This window comes from Phodopus roborovskii, unplaced genomic scaffold, assembly GCF_943737965.1.
Source record: "Phodopus roborovskii unplaced genomic scaffold, PHOROB, whole genome shotgun sequence".
Lineage (NCBI taxonomy): Eukaryota > Metazoa > Chordata > Mammalia > Rodentia > Cricetidae > Phodopus > Phodopus roborovskii.
The window spans coordinates 8398297-8423757 of NW_026126651.1; the positions used below are offsets into that span (position 1 = coordinate 8398297).

At 47.1% G+C, this 25461-nt stretch overlaps 1 protein-coding gene and 3 pseudogenes across 1 annotated transcript; 3 read left to right on the top strand and 1 right to left on the bottom strand.

Annotated features, from left to right (window-relative positions):
• Nucleotides 1-744: 744 nt before the first annotated feature.
• LOC127213840 (cytochrome c oxidase subunit 6C-2-like) lies at nucleotides 745-1155 on the top strand (annotated as a pseudogene).
• Nucleotides 1156-6653: 5498 nt separating this feature from the next.
• LOC127213800 (nucleolar RNA helicase 2-like) lies at nucleotides 6654-8321 on the bottom strand (annotated as a pseudogene).
• Nucleotides 8322-16537: 8216 nt separating this feature from the next.
• Nucleotides 16538-18094, top strand: LOC127213801 (uncharacterized; annotated as a pseudogene).
• Nucleotides 18095-18202: 108 nt separating this feature from the next.
• On the top strand, nucleotides 18203-24110 carry LOC127213802 (myeloid cell surface antigen CD33). The gene is made up of 6 exons (XM_051174254.1): nucleotides 18203-18219; nucleotides 19733-20256; nucleotides 20515-20793; nucleotides 20963-21010; nucleotides 22844-22937; nucleotides 24038-24110. The coding sequence occupies exons 1-6, from the start codon at nucleotides 18203-18205 to the stop codon at nucleotides 24108-24110; spliced, it is 1035 nt and encodes a 344-aa protein (XP_051030211.1).
• Nucleotides 24111-25461: the final 1351 nt, after the last annotated feature.

A 25461-nucleotide genomic window follows, 5' to 3' on the forward strand; every position in this document is an offset into this window, starting at 1 on the left:
TTATAAGGTTCTGGTTTTTACTTCACCCATACGGGTTGGTTTGAGTGAATATTTAAACAAAAGAGCCAACACAATTTGAAATTGTTTAATCTCATATTTGTTGTGGCCTCTGCCAGATCCATGCATTAAAAAAAGATTATTCAGTTTTGTAGTCTGAAACACTCTAATATGACACCTTAGCCATTTTAGTGGGGGGTCTGGGGGAGCTAGGGTCTCAGGTAGCTCAGCCTGGGATCTGGGGCTTTGGGGTACAGATGAGTGTTGTGGGTACTTATCCCCAACTCCTGATGCCTGTGCATCCACCTCCCAAATATTTATTAATTGTTAAGACCTATTATTTATTATTGTGTGTCGTAATTTTATTATTATGCATATAATCTTCATACAGGTGTGCACAGAATGCTGAGCATAGCTTTTCCCCAAACATATCACCCGTTCCCTTCCTCTCCTATCTTTCCTCTCCCTCCATCTGACAGCTTGACTTCTGCTTTAATGTCATACAAACATACATGTTCTCATATGTCTCTACAAAATTTAGGAGCTACATATGAGACAAAACCTGTAATGATTGGACTCAAGCTGTAGAGACTTGAGAGAGAAGAGGTCCAGACCCTCTCTCCAGTAAGATAAGACCACGTGGAATGGATTTTCATTTATTGATGCAAATTTAAGGTAAATTTTGTGATGTGTATATTTCTCCTCTTGTTCAGGTATTGTGTGATATAGCTCATTTATATAGCTCCATTTCTGCGGGAACCGGGGAGGACATTGGTGTGGAGGACATTCGCTACCATGAGTTCCGGTGTGTTGCCAAAACCTCAGATGTGTGGTCTCCTGGCCAAGCGCCTGAGGGTTCACATTGTAGGAGCGTTCATTATGGCCCTGGGAGCTGCTGCTGCCTATAAGTTTGGTGTGGCTGAGCCCAGGAAGAAGGCGTAAGCAGATTTCTACAAGGGCTACGACTCCATGAAGGACTTCGAAGAGATGAAGAATGCTGGAATCTTCCAGAGTGCAAAGTGACTTCAGAATGTACAGAATTCTTTGGATTACACTCGATAGAAGTTCATCACCGACCTGTGTTCATGAACTATGAAACATGAGTATGTGGACTAAGGAGTAATTTATCTCAATAAAAAATTTTATGGATGTAAAAAATATAATGTATAATTTAGTACAGATTATAGATAGTTACCTATGATAGTCAAAACTTATAGTTAAGTTAGTTAGGTATTCTAGATATACAGAGATATATTTCAAATTTATAGGCATTCTGCAAAGACCTACAGAATATGGCATTTAAAATAGTTTAGGGATTTTCTTGATAGAGAGATATAATTGCTCCTGGCAACACCACCTTCGTCAAAAAGGAAGATGGACATTGAAGAAACTCAATTTGGGGTTTGCTTCCAATATGTCCAGACCAGCCATTTTGGCAAGATACTGCTCTTGTCTGGACTGTTTTGACTTCATGCTGTATAAACTGGATATGCAGGACCCACAGAAAAGTGACTGCTGAAACAAGATGGACATTGCTACAGGGTTTCTGCTTCATGGAAGAGTCTGCCAGACAGTCTACAGGATACAGAGAAAAGTGACTGACAAACTGCCTATACAGGTGGACAGTTTAAACTTTCCTGCTTTGCTGAGAAGTCTGCCAGACACACTATGGCCTGTAGGCTGAAGATGGAACATTACAGAAGAACTTCGGGTAACTGACCAGGCAGTGAGTTGTCTCTGTCATTTCTAGAGTTTATATACTATCCTTCTATGGTCTTTGATGGAGTTAAGATAGATAGTTATGGTTATAGTTTTCCTTAGTTAGGATTAAAGATAAGCTACATATAAGACTTTAGACTCACAAAGATAGGATAGATGATGGAATATTTTCTTTAAATCTTGCTAAATGTTAATGAACTAAATATTGATAACTACAGTTCTTATTTTATAACTGTTTTGTTATATATTTTACTATGTTAAAACCCTTCTTTTTATTTAGACAGAAGAGACAATGGGAGATGTCATTCTGTAAATATGTTTTTCTTATTGGTTAATGAATAAAGCCCTCTTGGCTAATAAGGAGGCAAGATAGATGGGACTAAGAGTCAAGGAGGATTCTGAGAGAGGTAGTAGGAGATTCACGATGTAGAGATTTGAGAAGAGGTCCAGACCCTCTCTCTGGTAAGACAAGACCATGTGGAAAAACTTAGATGAATAGAAATGAGTTAATATTTAAGACAGAATTAACCAATAACAAACACTAGTAACTAGCCAACAGCTTGATACCCAAAAGGAAAAAAAAAAAGAATATGTAGAATAGCTGTGTCAGAGGTTAGGAATGCAGATGGCTCTTGAGAGGACCTGGGTGCAATTCTCAGCAACCCTATAATGGCTGGCAGTCACCTGTAACTCTCGTTCCAGGAGCTCCAACACCTTCTTCCAGCCTCTTTTGGCACAAGGCACACACTTAGTGCACAGGCATAAAACACCCATATACACAAAAAAATAAAAACAAAAAAAAAAAAAGCATATGATATCTCTTTCTGAGACTGGCTTAGTTCCCATAATAGAATTATCTCCAGTTACATCCATTTTCTTTCAAATATTAAAAGTAATTCTCCTTTATAATAAAAAAACATTGTTTACATAAACCATATTTCTTCCTCCTTTTGAAGCCTTTTATTTTTGAGATCATAATATAATTCTACAATTTCTTCCTTCCCTTTCCTCCTCCCCTTCCTAATAACTCCCTCCTTGTTCTCTTTTATGTTCATGACCTCTTTTTCATTAGTTGTTGTTATGTGCATATATGTGTGTGTGCATGCATATATATTCCTAAATATGCCCGCTCAGTCTGTAGACGGTTGCTTGTACGCGTGTTTTCAGGGTTGACCATTTGTGTTGAATAACCAGCTTAAACCACATCATCTGCTCTTCTGTTGTAGACTACCTAGGCCGTCTCCATAACTGTCATAAATAGCGCTGCAATAAACACTGTGCAAAAGTATCTCTCGGCTATGTTGAGTAGGAGTCTTTGTGGCAGACATCACTCGTGTAAATGTCGTACTGAGGCAGGAGAGGGTCCAGAGTGAAAACAGAAAGCTGCTCACCCATGTTACAAAGAGGATGTAGGCTGGAGTGAAAAGGAAGAGTAAGGGTTAAAACGTGGGGGGGGGGGTCTGCAGGGCTGAGGGAGACAGGGAAGGGGGCTTGTAGCTGGGTGTGAGGTGCCCAAGGTAGAAAAATGCAGAATCAAGTCTCCAGGGATCAGTCACAGCGTCTCAGCTGACTTTGAAGCCCGTTAGGAGCATATGTAAGGTTCTGCTGTCCTTTGGTGCATCCTTCTTTCTAAAAGAGCTGACTTCCGCTGGTTAAATTACAAGATAGCATCTATCAGGGCTGCACTCATTTCAGGACAGAGAGAGAGACCACAGACCTCACTAGACAAGGAGTTAACTATGGGGTATCCAACAAATAAAAAAAGGATTAGCTTATACCTATATTTTGAAGTCTTTTCCTTTTTTCTCTCTATTAGTTTCAGAATTTCTGGTCTGGTATAGAGAGAGGGCTTCCATTATTCTAAGCAGCTTTTTGTGCAGAATGGAAGAGATAAGGAATTAGTTCCCTTCATCTGCATCTAGATGTCAAGTGGAAGATGCCTTTTCCTTCAGTGTGTATTTTTTTCCCCCATCTTTGTCAGAAATCAGGTGACAGGGGTTGGTTGCGTTTGTATCCTGATATTCTATTCTGTTCCGTTCCTTTTTGATCTTCGTGTTTAAATAGCGGGTCATTCTGTGCATTTCTTAGGTACATTTGTCTCATGCAAAGCCATACGTTAATCCTATTCAAAGTCTCGTCAGTTTGCCTCTGAAGTCCATTCTAGCTAGCTTTATTATTGTGTAGGGATTTGTATCATGTAGTTAAATCGTCTCCTCTTTGACTACTTTACAAAAAATTATTCTGTTTTTTTTGTTGTTGTTGTTGTTGTTGTTTTGTTTTGTTTTGTTTTGGGGGGTTTTTGTTTGTTTGTTTTGTTTTGTTTGTTTGTTGTTTTGTTTGGTTTTCATCTACCAGGTACCAGGGAGTGCTCCCATTTATTTCCGTACACGCCCCTGCTCTAAATGGTAGCTGGCTAGCACGGATGCAAAAGGCAGTCCAGCTAGTTCGAATCTCGCACCTGGACGCAGGGCAGGGTTCCTCCGGGCTGCTAGCATCTGGAGAAAAAATACACTGCATTTTCCGGGCCTGGAAATGCTCCTTCCTCTGAAAACGATCCTCTTCTGCCCTCTCCCGGCAAAGATCCGCATCATGCCTACTGTCGGAGCAAGGACAGGCAAAGAGGGGCTGTTCTGAGGCTGCAGAGCGGTGCCCCTAGGGGGCTGTCCTTCGTAGGGAGAGGCTGAGATGCTTGTAGCTGCAGCTCTGCTTGGGTCTGTGAAATAATGGAAAGAGGTCTGCGAAAGGAACAGAATTGATCCACGCAGCAGGGAAGGACCGTGGGGACATTTTGTGTTCCTTAACTCTTTGTTTGGCTGCTTGTTGTTTGCTTTACCCTACAGGTCTTTTGCTCATATATTATGGTTTTAATTTTTGTAGTTCAGGGGATTTCTGGGAATGTCGATGTGGGGGGGGGTGAGTGTGTGTGTGTGTGTGTGTGTGTGTGTGTTGTGTTTTTCCTTTGGCTCTTTGTTTTTCTGTTTGTCCATTTGTCTAGTACTAGTCAGGTTTGTTTGGTTTTGGTTTTGTTTGGGTAATTTTTTTCTTCTTAAATGCCTGTTTGTTATCTAATGAGAGAAAGCAAGAAAGGATGTGGCTTTGGGGCTTTGGGGAGGATTTGGGAGGAGTGGGGAGAAAGGCAAACATAATCAGAATATATTGTTTAAAAAAAAACAACTTTCAGTTTTTAAAAATGTCTTGCCCAGCAGCAGATATTCCTTTGGAAAGAGCCATGACCTATGAAGGGGTCGCCATTCAAAGAAATTTTCTCCTGCCTTCTCACTTGTGAAGAGCGTGTTTGTGGCTTTTCTAAAACATTCCTTATCGATACCCACTGTGCCCCCTCCTCCCTTCGCTCCTTCTTGGTAAATGAATCTTCCAAAAGTAGGGTACGGGCATTTAAATATCATTTATCCAGTTTCATTACCGAAAACAAAAGAAAAAAGAAAAAGAAAAAAACTAGAGCCACAGGTAACACTTTGGCTTCTATAGAATTGCACTTGTCTGTACACTATCTGTGGAGAATTCACTGGAACACAGGTCACCTTGCAATGAGAAACTGAGAGCGTGTGGAAACATTCCAAAGAAGCCATACTGTCTGCAACTCACCCTGCGCATCCAAAGCAGCCCGGCACAAATCGCTCAAATCAGCTACATCTGAAATGGTGTTTGAAAATGTTGCTCAGCATGTGTCCTGGGGGGGGGGGTGCTCAAATGTGCATGCAGTCTCCAGAGACCCTGGCATCCCATGGGGACTTTCTCTGGAGGACATAAGTAAGAGACTTTTTTTAGGGACTAGAGATGGAGTAGGGCACAAGCTTAGCATGTGTGAAGATCTGGGTTCAGTTCCCAGTGTGTCCACATGCTCATGTGCACACACACACAAAGATGAAATTGCCCAGCACACATATAAGGATAGGAAGATGCAGTTTTGGTCTTACCCTGTGAATCTAGACAACATAGTGCAATAAAGATGTAACTAATTCCTACCCCTTTAGTTTGGAAGCTGAACTAAGCAAATGATCAAAACAGATCAGTGCAGTTTAATTTGGGAGGGGACTTGGGGTCGACAGTATGAATAGTTTCTTCCTGTTGAAATGACTAAGGTAACTCCATCTTCTTCTGCCCCTGTTTGTGTTTGCTTAGATAATTCTCAGCCCTCTACCCTCCTCCTCCAATGGTCACATCTGCGTTGGCAACACATTTGAGACTTACATGGCCTTGACTATGGTCCAGATGTATTAATTGTAAAATAATTGGCAACTTGGGTCTAAAATAATTACTATGTTCTTCCAGGAATAACGGATCCAAGGTTACTCTAACCCGCAGCTAACTCCGACGTATCCTTGTGGGGTTTACCTTTTAAATGCTGTATCCCTGGGCACCAAGAGACTTTTCGGGGGCTCAAGCTGTTCTTAGTCTGGCCATCAATAAAAAGGACATAAACGCTTAATGGACTTAATTATTGTAGTTGTCAATAGCTGTCTCGCATGAATCGTTACACTGCCTCTGTGTCTACTCAGTAGTGTCCAAAGGCTTTCCGAAAGCTTTGGCTCTGGCCTGTGTCGGGAGATTTGTTACCCTTGTCCTCTGAAGTTTCTATTTCCTGGCGTCTGTCCCTGCCCCCTGCAGTTTCTGCTCCTCTTTTGCTACAGCAAGCTGCTACCATCATGACACTTCTATACATCTGTGACTGCTTCAAGGCTTGTAGGAGAAACTGTGGCCAGCCTACCCGAGCTGCAGTCACCCCGTGGCCAGCCCGCATGAGCGCGGGAGGCAGACACTTCCTCCCTGAGCCAAGCCTGCCTCTATACGCCCAGAGGCTGCTGAGAAGAGACACCTGACCAGAGACACCCATGAGGAAAGGACAAGGCAGCCAGCGGTCAGCCGCCTGAGCCAATGGGAGCTTGGGAGGGGAGACGAAGGCGGGTCTAACATTTTTAATACTCGCTGACCCCCCAGTGCCTGAGTCGTTGGTGCAAACAGGGAAACCCACAGCAAAGGCGGACATCAAAACAAAGCCCCAGCTTCCTTTTGAGGAAACCGTTCCCTTCGCTTGGCTTCTAGGCTTTCTTTCGGCCAGCTGCTCCTTAAGTTTTTTCAAAAAATAAATAAATAAATAAATATTAGCATTTCAACTGAGCCTTGCGGGGTCGTGGTCACAGAGTCCCCTCGTGAGTTGAAGACAAGGCGCTGGTCAATCGATGTGACCCCTGAAATGTGTGCCTGCACTGCCGCCGACAGGGTCTCTACAGCTCCCTTCTCTAGGGTCAGCTTCTCAGGCGACTTCTTGGAAAGATCAATGGCAGTAGCAGGCCCAGAATGCAAAACTGATGGCTTCTGTTCTAGAAGCTTTTACTGTATCTGTTGCAGAAGGAACACCTCATTCAGATGCTGTGCCCGCTTTTGCCTAACTTGTGCTAACCGGTGCTCTTCCTTGTGCTGATAATAGCAGGTGCAAACCCCCGCCCTTTCATCTCCGTCTGTCCACCGGATGGATGGTGGACAGACAGACAGACAGACGGACACAGGACTCCACATCCTTTGGCAGACAGCTCTGCATAACCAAGATAACCTCACAGATGTCTAACGCATGTGCAGCAATGTGGTCACCACCATACCCTCAAGTTTGCCATTTGGGGAACCTTCCAGGGTGATCTTCCTTTGCTTCTGCGGACTATCACCATGCACTTACTGGGACATCTTCCTTTATACATGTATTCTGTCACAGCTCCTAGGCTTCTTTTTTGGCTTCACAGAGTACACTGGGATCACATCCCCCAATAAATGCCTCCCTCTCTGTCCAGTGACGTTTAAAAGCCAGGTGCTCCATAGTTAATGGCTGTTTTCTGAGTCTTTTTACCTATCAGATTCATCTGCTCATATGTAGACCTCGTGTATTTCGTAGCATTAAACATTAACCACTGTGGTGGTTTAAAAGAAAATGGGCCCCATAGGGAGTGGCACTATTAGGAAGTGTGGTCTTGTTGGAGTCAGAAGTTTAATGTTTTGCTTTGTAAGAGTTGCCGTGGCAATGGTATCTCTTCACAGCAATAGAAAACCTACGGCAAACACCCAATGAGAGCAAGTTGCTAAGAAAAGCAATGTTTGGGGCTTGTCTTCAGAATCTTTCTTGTATGCCACATGTAAAATTTCTTCCGCTTGATCAGCAAACATTTAGCCCACTTCACCCAAGGCATGTGTAAATTTGGTGAGATCTAGCTTACCGTCCTGCAAAATCCCTTAATCCATCCTCGGGTCCCAATCATGGACATTCCCATTATGCATTCATTTTATTTGACTACCATTTAAGTAGTGGCACCGTTAAAACGAGCCACTGGTAGCTTTTTTGTGAAGTCTGCTTACTTGATTTGTGGGTCCCTGTAAGGAATAAGGTTTTTTCTCCCGCCACTGGTCTTGTCCAGCAGCCACGCCAGCCACAAATAACGCAGTGAGACTCTATATTTGATATAATGCTGTTGGCCAGGTACTAGTTTCTTACCGGCTAGCTCTGTCTTAAGTATTAACCCATTTCTGTTAATCTAATATTTCCATGTGGTTATCTTACCGAGAGCCGGCTGACGTCCTGCTCTCCCCAGTCTCTCCATGTTGACTCCTCCCTACTACTTCCTCTCTCCTCCTTGTCTCCTAGTCCAGCCTATCTTGCTTTCCTATTGGCCAACAGTGCTTTATTCAGTATGAGAAATTGATTTACAGAATGACATCTCCATCAGATCCTCTCTCTTCCTGTCTTCTAGCCTGTTGTGAAGTTTCCCAGTCCAAGGGATGGCAAAGGAGAATGTCTCCGCCTTTCCTATCCAGGCCTTGTGATTAAGCTTTAAGGGAAAGCTTGCTTAGATTTCCTTCTTTTTAGAGTCTGGCTTCCCTTTTGTAGTTTGCATCTCACTTGACCACAACAGCATCTCCACACCCTCCTCGACCACATCCTATCCCAATGTGGACTCACATGAGCTGCCAGGCCTAGTGGTCTCCTCACCCTGATGCAAACTGAGAGAGAGAGAGAGAGCACACCAGGGAGTATCTTCTGAGAAGGAGACAACATGACATTTCCACGCACTTGCAGTCATGCATACACGCATGCACGAATGCACAAACACACACACACACATAGAGTAATAACAAAAATAAATAAATAAATAAATAAATAAATAAATAAAATAAATTTAAAAGTAAAAGCATGTGCAGTCTCCTGTGCAATTCTTGTTAGAATATGCCTTTGCTCTTAAGTCTACTAATTCATATCTAACAATGTCTAATCTCCTTGCAATGTCTTCTTTATTTATTTCCTTCCAAAACAGATTTTAAATATATGTACTTATATAAATCTTTATCTCATTTATATAATGAATAACAAAATTCATACAATATGTTCACGATTGTTTTAATATAAAACTACTCATTAAGATTTGAGTATATAATGGATATTAGACATAGAGCAAAGGATTGCCAGCCTACAATCCACATTGCCAGAGAAGCTAGGAAACAAGGAGGACCCTAAGAGAGACATACATGGTTTCCCAGAAAAGTGGAAAGGGACAAGATCTCCTGAGCAAACTGGGAGCACAGGGGGGAGGAGAGGGAGTTAGGAGGAAGAGAGGGGGAGAAAAGGAGGTGGGGAGGAGGATGTGAGGGAGCTGGAAGATTGAATCGGGGAGGAAAAAGACAAGAGCTAGAAAAGAGACACCATAACAGAGGGACCCACTATAGGTTTAAAGAGAAATCCGGCACTAGGGAAATGTCCAGAGATCCATAAGGATGACCCCAGCTAACAATCTAAGCAATAGTGGAGAGGCTACTTTAAATGCCCTTCCCCTATAATGAGATTGATGACTACCTTATATGCCATCCTAGAGCCCTCATGTAGTAGCTGATGGAAGCAGAAGCAGACACCCACAGCCAAACACTGAGCCGAACTCCTGGAATCCAGTTGCAGAGAGGGAGGAGTGATGAGCAAAGGGGGGGGCGGGAGGTGGATGCGGCAGAATGGGAGGGATGCAGTACAGCTGAGGGATTACCCAAAGAGTAGGGCATGGTGAGAGACCGGAGAGCCGAGCCCTCTCGAGACCTCTGCTATGGGTAGAGGAGCTGGGAAATGTAGTCTGAGAGGCATGTGGATCCACAGTGGTGAGGGGGCAAGGACAACCCAGGAGCCCTGAACCTTAGTGGGCAGACAGTTTCCAGATCCCTTGTACGGAGAATAAGGGGAGGGGCTAAGAGGGGGGTCCATAGAAAGAACACGACCAAACAGCGGGAGCATGCCTGTCCCTAACGCTAGGGCTGGCTCTCGGGGACCCATTCCTCACACTGGGTTGCCTTGCACAGCCTGAACACAAGGCGAGGAGCTTAGTCTTACCTTAACTTGGTATGCCATGCTTTGTTAATACCCACGGGAGGCCTGCCTGCCCCTTACTGAACAGAAACAGAGGAGGGATGCATTGAGGTAGGAACAGGGGGGTGGGAGGGGAGAAGGGAGGGGGAACTGTGGTCAGGATGTAAGATTAATTCATTAATTTTTTTTTTAAAGAAAATACTCAGTGGCCTCCACATCTACAGGTTCCTGAAGACGCATATACACATACACATGCAAAAACATGTACAACTATTTTTACATAAGATTTTTAAAGATTTATCAATTTCTGTGTCGTGCTTATTGCCTGTGTGTGTGTGTGTGTGGGCATACACCACCTGTGTCCCTGGTGCCCTCGTAGGCTGGAAGAGGGTGCCAGCTCCCCAGAATGCAAGCTGTAGAGAGTTGTGAGCTGCCCTGTGACTGCTGGCAATTGCGATCAGGTCCTCCGGGAGGAGCAGCATCCGATACTGAAACTCTCCAGCTCCTAAGTGCCATTTCTTTACAGACAAGGTTTCTCGTGGTCCAAGCTGGCCTCAAAGTCACTGCGTATTTACCACTGGCCTTGGGCACCTGTGCCTCTTGCCCCTAGAAACCACGTGCTGAGGTCCTTGGTGTGTGATTCTTTTTTTCTTCTCCAAGTTTGAAAGTATGATTGTGACTGAACTGAAACAAATCATTAAACTGTTAGAAATGAGGCATTAAAAGGGTTATTACTTCCTAATTAAAACTAATTTACCAAGCCGAGTGAAGGAGCTAAAGGTGCAGATATATTTTGGGGGAGGAGAGCTGGATAGCAGAGAGGTAGGAAAGAAAGACTTTGTTTGCACTAAATTTGCATTTGCTTTCCTTTGAACTTTATGCCATATGCATTCAAACTTCTCTATACCTTTGTAAAGCTGTGTAGTATGTTCCTATTCCAGTCAGAGGTATCCGATGTTTTCTTTCCCAGGATTATGCATTGTAAACTTGCTTCCCAGTCATTGCTTTAACACTATTTTAAAACATTTCACAGCTCCTATTCTGTGTTTCAAATGGCATTTAAATAGTCTTAAGAGATTGAGCTCATCAAATTTCACTAACTTTAACTTGTTCAGTATCCATCAATATTCTTTGGCTTTTTACTAATTGTTTGTGGTTCTAGATTAATTCTCTACGTGTCTCCACTGTTTTCTGTTTCCTTGGTGTTTGGCATCCTGTGTAATGTCACTTTAACTAGACTCTTTGCAAAGTGTGTAAATACTTCTAATTATGCTGTCTACACGCTTGCCTCGTTAAAACAGTGGGAAAGTTTTCTGAAAATATTTAAAGAACTCAAGTTTAAAAAAAAAATTAAAGTAGCTGGGTTTTAGCTAAGTGGTAGAATGCTTGCACAGGGAGCTGGGGGTTTGGTCTCCAGTTGCAAAGGGGAAGAAGAAAAAAAAAGAAAGAATTTGTCAGAATGTCATAAAGTGTTCTTGTTTGTCTTATACAGTCCAGTGAGAGGTTGAGAACATAAGAAAAGGAACCTGGAAACTAAGCAGGGTCACTCAAATGTCTCCAGTTCCCTTCTTTTCATCCCTTGTCCCGTGTGAAAGGAGGTTAGGGCATACAGAACGGCACTCCATGGGGGGCGGGCTTGGTCATCTCGGTTCTGTTGGACGGGATGCAAATACACTGGAAGCTACATGTTATTGCAGAACCATCAAAAAACCAAAATGTTAAAAATGTATAAGGTAAAAATGTTACAATAACCTAGTCGATTGTTGTAGAAAATAATTAAGGAAAGTTCATGGTAGGATACACACCCAGTCTGTTCAGCCCGAAGCAGCACAGGCTTGTCCCTTGGCAACACACTGTCACTGGAGCAGCCTCCAACCCTGCGATTTCCACTGAACAATCTCTGGTGCTCTACACAGGTACACTTTTACTTACTTGTCTTTTAAAACAGGAGTCGGTTCTCTTCTTTCATGTGGATCCCTGGGGCTCAAACTCAGGTCAGCAGATTTGGCAGCAGCCAACTTTAGCCCTTCTGAGTTATATTGCCAGGCACTGGGGAGGGGAGACACTTTCTTTCAAAATAATGTCTCAATATGCCACCCAGTCCAGCAGAGTAGGCACACCTGTTTGTTTGGTTTGGTTTGGTTGCTTGTTTGTTTGTTTGGAGTTAGCTAACAGTGACAACCTATACTTAAACTACAGAGCTGGCACTATAGCTCAGTGGTGTTCACAAGGCCCTGGATTCAACCTTCAGCACCATAAAGGTGAGAACAGACATTGCTCTGCTTTAGAACGTATGTGGAAAGCTGGGTGTCACAATGCTGGATGTCACCTTTCATCCAGCACCTAATAGACAGAGGCAAATGGGTTTCTGTGAGCTGAGGGTAGCCTGATCTACAAAATCCCAAACCAGCCAGGGCTCCATGGGCCACCCTGTCTCAAAACCAAACAAACAAGGAACACAGCAACAACAACAGAACAAATAACAAAGCTCGAAGGAAGGGAGGGAGGGAGGGAGGGAGGAGAGAGAGGAAGGAAGGAAGGAAGAAAAGAGAGAGGAAGGGAGGAAGGAGAGAGAGGAAGGAAGCAAGCAAGGAAGGAAGGGAGGGAGGGAGGGAGGGAGGGAGGGAGGATGGAAGGAAGGCAGGAAGGACGGAAGGACAAACGCTGGGGTGAGTAAACACCCTGTGCGTGTGCACTGGACATTTCCCTCCCCTCCGTCTCCTTTCCTTTCATTTTTCCTGCTTCTCCTCTCTTCTCTCCTCCCTCCTCCTCCTTTCTCCCTTCTCCCTTTTCTTCTCTCTTTTTCTCTCCCTTTCCTTCCCCTCTCCCTCCCAAGGAAAAAGAAGAAAGATTGTTGCCTTCTCTGTGCCAGAAAGGAAACCCGGCCAATGCTGAGTAAGCACTGTCATCACTGAACTGTGTCTGGTGCTGGAACGGGGTCAGGGCTCTGAACAGGCTTGCCAGTCTGCCATGGTGCTCCGACAGCCACCACTCGAGGACACATGTGCCAGTGTCGCCATGGGGGGACACGGCACAGGGGCAAATACTTGTGCCCACCTTGCCACATGCAGTCCTGGGAACATGGCAGCATGCAAACAGGTGTCCCTGCTGTGCTAGATGGTAAGCCTCAGACATAGCAGGCATGCAAACAAACCGTCAATGCCACCACATGGCTGTGTAAGAACGCGGTTCATCTGCAAACAAGGAAGGGTGTCTGCTCAGCTGATCAGCGGCACTTAGATACGGCAGGCCAATAATAACAGGCATGGGACACGCAGGTGTGCAAACGGGCACCCCCGGGCAGCCACGCAGTGGTATTGGCACATGGCTGGCATGTGAACAGATCGACCAGCAGGTTGGTGGAGCCAGGAGATGGCTGGCATGTGAAAAGGCGTGCTGAGGCCACCTTGTGGCAGTTCTGGGGCACAGCATGCCTGTGAAAAGGAGCGCCAAGGCCACTAAGTGGTGGTGCCAGGTCAAGGCAGGCATAAGAAGAGAAGAAGAGCTCAGCCCATTCCTTTGCAACATTGAAGCAAGACAGGGTCACAACGTAGCAGCCCTAAGACAGGACAGGTATGCAATCAGGCATCCCCAGGCTCTGAGACACAGCAAGGGCGTGGAGAGGCTGGCACGCACAGGCTTTCCCGTAGCAGTGCTACTAGAAAACGGGGACGCATGCAATCAGGCAGGCCGGTGCTGGGACATGGCAGGCATGCACCTAGGCGAGCCCACACTACCACGTGTCAGTACAGTGACAAGGTTTGTATGTGAACTGGTGCGTCCGGTCTTTCATGTGGTGATCCTGAGACCGGGGATACTGCCTGTCGGATATGCAAACTTGCATTCCCATGCCACCAAATGGCAGCGTGGGGACATAGCCAGTGTGCCAACATGTGTGCCCAAGTTGCCAAATGATGGTTCTGGGAAACAGGAGACTTATAAACAAGTGTGCCCAGGCAGACTGCCACACGGTGTTGTTGTAACATGGCGGGTATGTACACAAACGTTCCCAGGCCCCCAGCAGCACTGAGATACGGCAAGTGTGTAAACAGGTGCGCACGGGTGACCCTGGGACATGGCAAGTGTTCTGACAGGTGTGCGAACCTGATATTTGCAGGTTTCTCATTCAGATGGTTTCACCTCTGCCAAACAAGACTGGCTGCCTATGCAGATATCGACGGTGCACGTGTCTCCAGACACTGCGCTTCTCAGAGGAGATCGCGGCAGGAGCCACAAGTTCAGTGTTGGCTCCGTCCACTGTCTCAGGTCTGAGGCAGGTGTGTTTTCTTATTCCTACATAGCTGGATGTTTCCCAAGGAAGTCTGGCCACCTTAATTATCGGTAAAGCTTGCTGTTTTCGTTTCCCTTCTTTGGCTCTCCACTTTTGGAGCTTTTCAATCTCATATAAAGGCTCCAACTTTGGCGCTCTGAACCACCAGGAGTCGGATGTACTGGGTCCTCGGCCATCTCCTTTGCAGCTTCTGTGTGGTAGGTCATGAACTGGGGCAGATCGCTTAGGACACACGGTCCAATGACAGACTCGAAGTGATGAGGCGGAACGCCCTGCTGAAGATGCCAGCCAAGTTTTCCAGTTTCCTCGGCTATCCCAGGAATCCCGGAAGTTTCCTAGTGCTTTTTCTTCCTTCTTAACCATGTCTCTGACTCTGATTTCTCAGCGGGAATGCAATGAGTCCCTTCTCCATTGTTAACAGACGCAGGCCTCTTCCAGTCTGGAGAAACATTTTAGCGGGGGATTCCACATGGTTCTGTATCGTTCCTAACACTTCAAACATCTGTTCCTTGTCCTTTGTAGCCTGGTTAGACAGATGATGCACTATACTTCTAAACAGTGTTCTCCCAGCATCCAGTCCTGTATCAGCTGTAGATCCCACTCCCGCTGCTAAGGGCCTGAGAATAGGAGCTCTCTTTATCCTGCCTGCAGGGGCCACCCAAGGGCAACATGAGCTGTATATAAACTAGAGTCGAGAGCCCATCCATTTCGGGGGGAGGCATTGGTAGGTCCATGTTCCACTGAGTTAAAGGAGGCCATCCGCGGCCAGCTTTCAACAAGAAACACCTTGATTCAGCTTCTCTTCGCCTGGGGGCTTGATTGCATAGCTCTTACTTTAACAGTCCCATAATGAATGTTTCCCTCAAGGGTTCTATGACACCACAGGGCCTTAATGGTAGTGTAATCTTTTCCAACTTGGAGTCCTGTGGCCCACTTGCCTTCAGTGGGAAGATCCCACATGTTTAGGCATATAAAAGGTCCTGGGAAGCAGACGCAGACATCCACAGCTAAACGCTGAGCCTAACTAACTCCCGGAATCCAGTTGCAGAGAGGCGTGGGCACGGCCCGTTTTGCCACGCCTCACTGCTACCGCATGGCGGCCTGGCACCCATGTTTGCGGTTCCAGCTCTGCTACTTCCCTATCTGCGCTGTTACATGATGGTATGGGCACGACTGCTCACATGCTTTCCGTGTCCCCGGGGCCAAGAGATGGGAGCCTATTGGAACATAGGCTGTGTTCCAGAGCTGCCAGATGGTAGCCTGGGAATGCCTGCTTTACGCGTGTCACGGCGGAGCACCACCAAACGCACTGGGCTGGCATGCCTCTTTCCATGTGACAACATCTGTTTATATGCCTGCCATGGCCCATGCTAATTGGTGGCCTGGGCATGCCTGGTTGAACACCCACTGTAGCCCAGGGCTCTGGGGATACCTGTTTACGCGCCTGCACTGTCCCAACGCCATCACAGGCTGTTACCGCCATGCCTGTTCATGAGCCACGTCCATTGCTGCTACTCGGAGCCCTTGACATGCTTGTTTGCATGCTTGTGTCCCAGCGTAACCACTCATCAGCCAGGGTAGTCTTGCCAGCCGCTGTCACCAAGCGGTGGCCCTGGGGGATGGCACGGGTGTGAACAGATGTGGTGGTCCTAAACCTCGCAGACGCGTGAGCAGGAGCGTCTCTGCAAAGCAGCAGTGGACGCAAACAGCCACGTGTACGACACCAAATGGTGGCAAACAGGCCTGCCCATGCCACCACATGTCGGGGAATTTAAGCACCTGTCCCTTACAGCTCCCTTCCTCCCCACCCAGCTGTAGCACTCCCGTGCTCTCAAGGTTAAGCAAACAAGGTGTTCTCAGAACTTTCTGGTGGGCAGTGCCCATGCCTGGCCCCCAGGTGTGTTGTTTTTGTTGATATTGTTGTTTTGTTTTGTTTCTTGGCTTTTTGTTTGATTGGTTGGTCCACCCCTTCTCCCTTGGTTTTTCGAGACAGGGTTTCTCTGTGTCGCTTTGGAGCCTGTCCTGGGACTCACTCTGTAGACCAGGCTGGCCTCAAACTCACAGAGATCCACCTGCCTCTGCCTCCTGATTGAAGGTGTGCGCCACCAACACCCGGCTAACAACACATGCTTTCTTGAAATTCAAGGGCCTTGTACACCTCTTAGGAGTCCAGGGTGTGTGGCATGCAGAGATACTCCTTCTATCTGGCCCCTCCCACCACCAAGAAAGAAGAGCAACATTTAGTTGTCCTGTCTGGATTCTAGAGACAGAACATTTCCCACTTGGGTGTGTTTTTCTGTCCCATATACAACAGGAAGATGCTAACTTTGAGTGGGGTCTGGGACAGGAGAAGGCTCTTCAGGTCAAGGCTGCTGTGCAGACGGCTCTCCCCCTTGGACCACACAATCCAGAAGACCCAATGGTACTCGAGGTGTCGGTGGCAGACAGGGATGTCGTTTGGAGCCTTGGGTGAATCGCAGAAGAGACCTTAGGATTTTGGAGCAAGGCTCTACCGTCATCCACAGATAACTATTCTCCCTTTGCGAGACATCTCATGGCCAGCTATGGGGCCTTGGTGGAAAGTGAACATTTGATAGTGGGTCACCAAGTTGCCACGGGATGTGGGCTGCCCATCATGAGCTGGGTGTTATCTGATCCACCAAGTCACTGCACAGCAGCAACCCATTGTCAAATGGGAGCGGTATTTGCATCATTGGACCTGAGCAGGCCCTGAAGTCACAAGCAAGTTACATGAAGAAGTTTCCCAAATGCCTGCATTTCCTACTCCTGCTTACAACACTGTCTGCTGCCCAAGAATGCACCTACAGTATCATGGAGTCTGCCCTGTGACTGGCTGACTGAGAAAGAGAAGACTGGGCGCCCAGTTTGCTGATGGTACCTACACGTTATGCAGGTACCATCTGGAAGAGACCAGCTGCAGCACCACAACCCCTTCTGAAAGACACCAGCAATGGGAAATCTTCACAGAGAAATGGTCAGATGCGTGTCGTTTCCAAGTGGAAAAAGGATGTGAAGACACTTATGTTCCGCGTGAATACACATCAAAAGGTGACTCCGGCTGAGGAGTTCAGTAAGCAAGTAAATAGGATGGCCCACTCTGTGACAGTCATTCCTGCCGTTGGCCGATGGGTCCGTGATCAAAGCGGCCATGGCGACAGCGATGGGGGAGGAGGTCTTGCCTAGGCTTCACAACATGACTGCCTCTCACGAAGGCTGACCTGGCTACAGATGCTGCTAAGTGCCAGATCTTCCAACAGCAGAGAGAGCCTCTGATGTGCCACCATTCCCCAGGGTGACCAGCCAGCACCCTGGTGGCAGTTGACTACATGGGACCACTTCCTCCACGGAAAGGACTTTGTCCTTACCACAGTAGGTACTTATTCTGGCTATGGATTTGCCATGCTTCTGCTGAAACCGCCATGCATGGATTTGCAGAATGTTGTACCCACCATCACTGCATCCCACACAGTATTTCTGACCACGGAACTCACTGTACAGCCAGAGGAGTTTGACAGTTGGCTCATGATCATGAAATCCACCGGTCTTGCCATTATCCTGAAGCAACTGGCCTGATACGAAGATAGAATGGCCCTTTGAAGACACAGTTTCGGGGCTGATTGGGTGGCATTAGCCTGGAGGACTGAGGCAGGGTTCTCCAGAAGGTGGTATATGCTTTGAATCAGCATCTAATATATGGTACAACTTCTCCCATACTGTAGTCTGTAAGTTATTCTAATAAATCCTCTATCTATATAAAGATTCGGTCTATAAATTATGTCACTCTAGAGAACCACGACTAAGACAGATGGGGATTCGTGGAAGGGAAGATGAGGGCTAAGAGAAGGTAATGAGAGGAGTGGATACGTAAAAGGTACCACTAAGTTGTACTTAGATTATGGTGTGTTCACAGAGGTATGGCTGTAGACACACGATGTATTAGAGGAGAAATGTGACTCTGAAACACTGCGCTTTGTGGACTCAACATAAACACATAAGAAAGTTTTAAACACCAGAACACAGACACTGTTGCTTGTGGGGGAGGCTTGCCCCCTTCCTTCCCTGGGGGGTGGGGGTGGGGGGATCTCTCAGAGCTACTCAGCGGCTCCCTTCTCATGAGGTTTTGATGATAGCCTCAAACAACCACAGCAGGTGTCTGGGACACAGATGCTTCCTCTCTGGTTAAAGAGGTTGAACATCCAAAATCATGTTCTTTGGTGCCAAGCAGTGTGCTCCCAGGGTGGCTGTCCCTGAAGAGACCAGAGAGGAGAGGCTGTCCACCCCTTGTTTCCACACTTGGTGGAGGCTGCTGTTACCCTTGTCCCCTATCCATCGCCCCCATCTCTGCCTCCAGAGTCACATGGCCTCAACCCTGAACTGGTGCCCCACCTCCCTGTGCTTTTCCCTTAGAGAAACACTTGTGATTGAATCTGAAGGCCATTCATAATGCAGGGTGGTCCCCACTGGGCAAAATCCTTCACTCAGTCACATCGACCAAGACCATTCATAGGAGAAAGGAAACATGTACAGGTCGCAGGCAAAGGTCGCTAGGTCTGGGCTGCCCTGTCGCCATGCCCCAGGATGCCTGTCTGAACCACCCTCCTTCATAATTCCTGTTTTCTTCCTCCCTCCCTCCCTCCATCCATCCACCCTTTCCCCCCTTCCTTCCCGCGTATATGCATGTGCATGTATTTGTGTATGCAGTGTTCATGCAGGAGTGTGTGTGTGAGGGCCAGAGGTTAATGTCAAGTGTCTTCTCTGCCTCATTAAATCTTTTTAAGATTTATTATTTTATTTTATGTGTATCACTGCTTTGCCTGGGTGTGTATGTGTACACCACCTGCATGCCTGGTGCAGGTCTGAAGAGGATATCAAGTCCCTTGGAACTGGAGTTGTGGAAAGCTGGGGGCCACCAAATGGGTGCTGGGAATTGAACCTGGGTCTACTACGAGATCAATAAACGCTTTAAACCACTGAGCCATCTCTCCAGTTCCTAACCCTCTTTTTTTTTTTTTTTTTTTTTTTTTTTTTAAGACAGAGTCTCTCACTGAATCTGGAGATAACCAATTAAGGTAGAATGGCTGGCCAACAAGCTCTAGGGCTCCTCCTGTCTCTGCCTCCCTAGCACTAGGATTATGCACAAACACTGCCATACTCGTATTTTTGTGCGTGCTGTGAATCTGAACACTTTGCAGACTGATCTATCTCCACAGCTCTTCCCTGTTCCTCTCTGCCTAGGTCTCTCAGGTCTCTTTGACATCTGATTGCTGGGTTTTCCTGTGTTCTCTGCAGTCAGGAAGAATCAGGCCACCTGAAGTCCTGGTTCCTCTTCTGTGAGCTGAAAGCTGTTGACGCTGCAGCTTCCCCAGTCCCTATGAAGCTTCGCCTGCTGGAGCCCTCTCCTTCAACGACTCACGGAATCCCAGGCCCCCAGCTGGCATGCTGCTGCTCCTGCTCTGGGTATGTGGATGGGCATGTGGAAACGACTTTCTTCTCCCTGCAGAGTCCATGTTTACAGACGAGGAATACAAGTTGGAACTGGAGTCCAGCCTCGTGACAGTGCAGGAGGGTCTGTGTGTCTTCGTGCCCTGCACATTCTTTAATCACTTCAGGGTCTCAAATTTAGATACCACCGTCTTCGGCTACTGGTTCCCTGGAGGGGCGAATACAGACCTTGATTTCCCAGTGGCTACAAACAACCCAAATAAAAAAGTGCAGGGGACTCAGAGCCAATTCCATCTCTTTGGGGACCCGAGGATCTACGACTGCTCACTGCATGTCAGAGATGCACAGAGGAGCGACAGCGGTTATTACTTCTTCAGAATGGAAACTGATACCTTTAAGTGGAATTTCCATGAGAATCCATTCTTTCTGAATGTGACGGGTAAAGTACTGGCTCCATGGTGACCACAGAGGAGGTTCATGGATGCCATAATGCAGGGCTGGGATCGCAAGCCTGAGAGTCACGGGGGATGGAGCAGGGTAATGGAGGAGCTGGATCCGAACCTGGGCTGGGCTGGGCTAGGCTGGGCTGGGCTGGGCGCTAGGCTGGACTGGGCTGGGCTGGGCTGGGCTGGGCGCTGGGCTGGGCTAGGCTTCTCCTCCCCTGTCCTGATCCGGAATGTCTTTCTGGCATTGCCAGCCCTCAGTCACACCCCCAACATCGACATCCCACAGAGGCTGGAGCTTGGCCATCCCAGCAAAGTGACATGCTCTGTGCCCTGGGCCTGTAAGGAGGGAACACCTCCCATGTTCTCCTGGACGTCAACTGCCCCCATATCCCTGGGCCCCAGGACCACCTTTTCCTCAGTGCTGACCCTCACACCCAGGCTCCAGGACCATGGCACCAACCTTATCTGTCAAGTGACCTTCCCTGGGGCTGGTGTAATTGTTCAAAAGACTGTCCAGATCAACGTCACCTGTGAGTTCAATCCAGGGTTGGGCTCCATGTCATGGGTCATAGTTGGGTGGGAACTAAGATAAATGCAGGCCCCATAACCCTCCCATGCTATGCTTTCTGGGCAGTTATGGGGAATGGTGCTGAAACCTGAGACACTAAGTTTTTTGTTTCTGTTTTTTGTTTTTCCAAGATACTACGCTGAACACCACAACCCACGACTCTAAAGGAGCTGACCCAGGTAGGGGGAGTCATCTGGTGTTGGAATAACAGGGTCTCTGTAGCTCAGAGCAGGGTCCATCCTTCCTTATCCTGAACACAAAGACCCCCTTCTTAGAAAACGGGTTAGCTTTCCCATGCACAGTACATGCCAGAGCACCTGTCCCTACTGACTCCTCAACCCTTTGGGGCTTACTGAGGGACTCTGGGGTCATCACAGGGGTAGACCAGCACTCACAAAGCAGAATCCCACACTCCAGATGCTTTCAGTCCTCTGAAAGTGGATCTGCCCGAAACCTCAGCACGTGAGTCTGTCGGCTTGGATCTTCAGGTGCATGCAGGACACACGGTCATATGGGCAAACATTCTCGGAAGTTCGGTCCCCTTCTCAGGACAGACCAGTGACAACACACAGTACTGAGCTCTCGGTGGTCCACATGTAGCCTGAAAGGACTCGGGATATCAGTAGCCTATCGGTTTTTGTTCTCCATGACTCTGGTCCACACTGGTTGGATCCATTTCTGTGGACATTTTGTACTGTTGGGCAGCCAACCCATTGATGTCATTCTGCCAAAAGCCATGCGCAGTGAATAGTTGTGTGTGTGTGTGTGTGTGTGTGTGTGTGTGAGAGAGAGAGAGAGAGAGAGAGAGAGAGAGAGAGAGAGAGTTACTAATTCCCAAATACAAACTGCATCTGGATCTGGTGTCTTTCTGATATAAAGAATGATGGCCAAGTGGTTCTTCACGCTGCTGAACAGTAAAACATTCCCAGCAGGGAGCTAGGAGAGTGTATACTTCCACTGACTAGGTGGAGCAAACCTGTTTTGTTTTGTTTTGGGTCCTGTGGACTAACCCTAGGATGAGCATTGACCCACCACCCCCTGTCACTGGAAATCTTTTGGATGTTATCAGGAGAAGTTTGGTATTGCCTTGGGCTTATTTAATGCCTTTTGACCAGACATAAAGACAAGGAAAATGTAGGGAATGGGGAGAAATCTCAGTGAGTAAAGTTCAATTCCCAAAACCCACATTTCACACACACACACACACACACACAGAAGGGGGAGGGACGAAGGGAGGGATGGGGGGAGGGACAGAAGGAAGCTGGGTATTGTGGCATGTGCTTATAATTCCACGCTGGGGAGAAGACAGGATCACTGGCCATTCAATCTGGCTTAACCTGATTGTTAGCTAGATGGTAACAAGGTGAGTCACAGGCCCGTGAGCAACCTTATCTCTACTTGGCCATTTGATTCTTTTCTGAGAAGCATTATGCAACGATTATGTAACTATCATGAGCTGGGTTGTAGAGACCTTCTACTCTATCTTTGAGGAAAGGCCTCACTATGTTACCAGGCTGGCCTCAAGATAGATATAGGTGTAGATATTCATATAGACATAAAACTGCCTCAGTCTGCTGGGGGCTAAGATTAAAGGCATTTGAGTTCCTCATAATTTTAAGCTGTAAAAGTTCTTTTTGTGTGCTTGAAAACAGCCCACTACCACAACATGCAAGCATGTCCCCAGGTCTGTAAGTCCTTGGTATTTTCAATTGCAACTGCTGATTATGATTTTTGATGCATAAACTTGCTATGTAACCCAAGCTGGCTTTGAACCCATATTCCTATTGCTTCATCCTTCTGAGTAGTAAGCTTGCAGATGGCCACCATGCTTCCATGATGGAAGCTTTAATTATGAAAGAAGGTGATTTTTTTTTTCTGATGTATTGTTGGCAACAGGGTGAGGGAGTCAGGGAGGCTTGGGCTAATGCAGTCTCAGGTCTGGGATGCTAATGAGAGAGGGTAAACTCTGTCTAGGATTCACAGTAAATTCAGGTCCATCCACCTTTCTTCAGGGAAATCAGGGCCCCTGTCAGAGGTGGTGGTAGTGGCAATAGGAGAGGCAGCTATCAAATTCCTGCTCCTTGGGATCTGCTACCTCTTCCTCGGGTGAGTGTTGCTCTTTGGACAAAGCAGAGGTGTGAGGAGGGCAGGCGGGTGGAGACACCAGACTGAATCTCAGGTTACTAGTGCTGGAAGGTAAGATGGGGATCTTGAGGTTTGGTACCCAGGCAGGGAGCTCATGGCCACTGACTGACAAGCTGGGGGAGTGTATTAGTGAGAGTTCTCCAGAGAACTAGGACTGATAGAATGTAAGTATACACACACACACTCACACTCACACACTCACGCGCACACACTCACACTCACACACTCACGCGCGCACACACACTCACACACTCACACACACACTCACGCACTCACACTCACACACTCACACACACACTCACACTCACACACACTCACACACACTCACACTCACACACTCACACTCACACACTCACACACACGCACACACTCACGCACATTCTCTCTCTCACACTCACACACTCACACACACACTCACACTCACACACTCACACACTCACACACATTCTCTCTCACACACACTCACACTCACACACTCACACTCACGCACACACCCTCACACTCACACACACACTCACACTCACACACACACACTCACACTCACACACTCACACACACACACATTCTCTCTCTCTCACACACACACATACACACACACACTCACACTCACACACTCACACACACACACACTCACGCACATTCTCTCTCTCACACACACATACACACACACTCACACTCACACACTCACACACACACTCACACTCACACACTCATGCACACACACACTCACGCACACACTCTCTCTCACACACACACACATACACACACACTGGACTTATTACAGTGGATTATAGGTTATAATCTATGGTCTGACTATTCCAACAAAGACCGACAGAAAGTCCAAGAGTCCAATATTTGCTCAGTCCACGAGGCTGGATGTCGTCAGCATGACAGCTAAGAGCTCAAGGAAGAAGGTTGTCTTCCACAGCTGGGGCCTGTGGTCTGGGTGTCTGTCTCTCCCTCAGCCACCCTCACAGCCTACCACCAGGACTCCAGGGAGGTGGCTGCTGTACCTGATTCCCTACATTGTCCACACTGAAGTCTCTGGTCTCTTAACTCAGCATGAAATCCCAAAGGAGGAGAGTGGAGAGGCCATCCGCACAGGTGGATTATGAGGACACTGTCATGGCTTAGTCTCTCAGGTGAGTGAGGTGGGATCCCAGCATTTGATGGCCTTTGGGGCTCTTCCTTGTGAGGAGCCTGAAAAACTTCTCCACCCCGATAATGCAGCAATCCAAAGCAAACTGAATTAGAAAAGGCCCACATTTAATGCTCCTGGGTGGCCTTCCAGTCCCCCAGAGAGGAGGTGGGAAAGAGAGACGGGAAAAACCATGAGTCTATTCTCTGGGGGAACAGTTTAAATACCCTATGGGAGTGATCTTGAGCATCTCTGAGGAGAGGGGATCATCATTTGGCGGGCTTTCTGAGATATATTAGGGTTTGGAGGGAGATAGGGCAGGATGGCTTGGGTGGAACCTCCACCATAACATCCCAGACTCTTTGGGTGTATTGATGCCAGGGGCTGGAGCAAAGCTTTTACTCTAACAGAACCCAATGCGAGCTGGCTTACCATGACCACTGGTGACCTGCCACCCTCCTCTGAACCCATATCTCTGCTGTGTCCCACGATGCCCCTGAATCAGCAGCCTCATGTCTTTCCAGACCAGGCTGTGGTTTTCAGCTATCACCTCTCTCCACTCTTCACCCCAAGACCCATACTGACCCCTTTATTCACCCAATCTTGATTATCCCTGAACCTTTCCCTGCTCACTAAATGTCTCTCACCTCCTGCCTCTGTAACAGGACCCCAGAACTTAGTAGGCCTCCCCGACCTTAGCACAACTGACTCCATGATAGGAGTATCAACCAGGCCATAAAACTAATTATATGGTCAGTACCACCTACCAAAATGAAAACAAAGTTTTCCATAGTTACAGGAAACTCTCCAAAAGTACTAACCTTGCATTTGGCTTCTGCAATTCTGCTTCTGGCTAACTGTTCTTATTGACCAAAGTATGTCAAACCAGAACAGTGTTTTTGTGCTTAAAAGCTCACACTGAGAAAGCCTTGAAGCTACACTGGGATCCCAGATACCCAGTGTAGTCTCTGGCCACCAACATAGATTTTTATGTTGGCTTAAACCAAACAGTCTTCTCTAGTGGATACCTCACAACAACTCCTAAGATCCCCAGAGACCAGACCTTGAGTTTCTCAGACCAAGGTTTGTTACACCTAGCACAGGATGGCTCAACCACATTCCAGTTTTGTGCCTAAGTAAATCCAAACCAGAGAGCCCTTAGCTAGGAAGAGTTCCGAATGAGAGACCAGCACCCTGGTGTACTCTGAGAAACTGACTTCATGGAAATCTGGCCTGCCAGGGGAAGGTAAAAATAGGTGCCAGTTTGTGGACAGATGCACTCCCCACCCAGACTGAAACCGCTCAGATGGTAGCCTAAAAGCTTCTCCGAAAACTGGTTCCCTGATT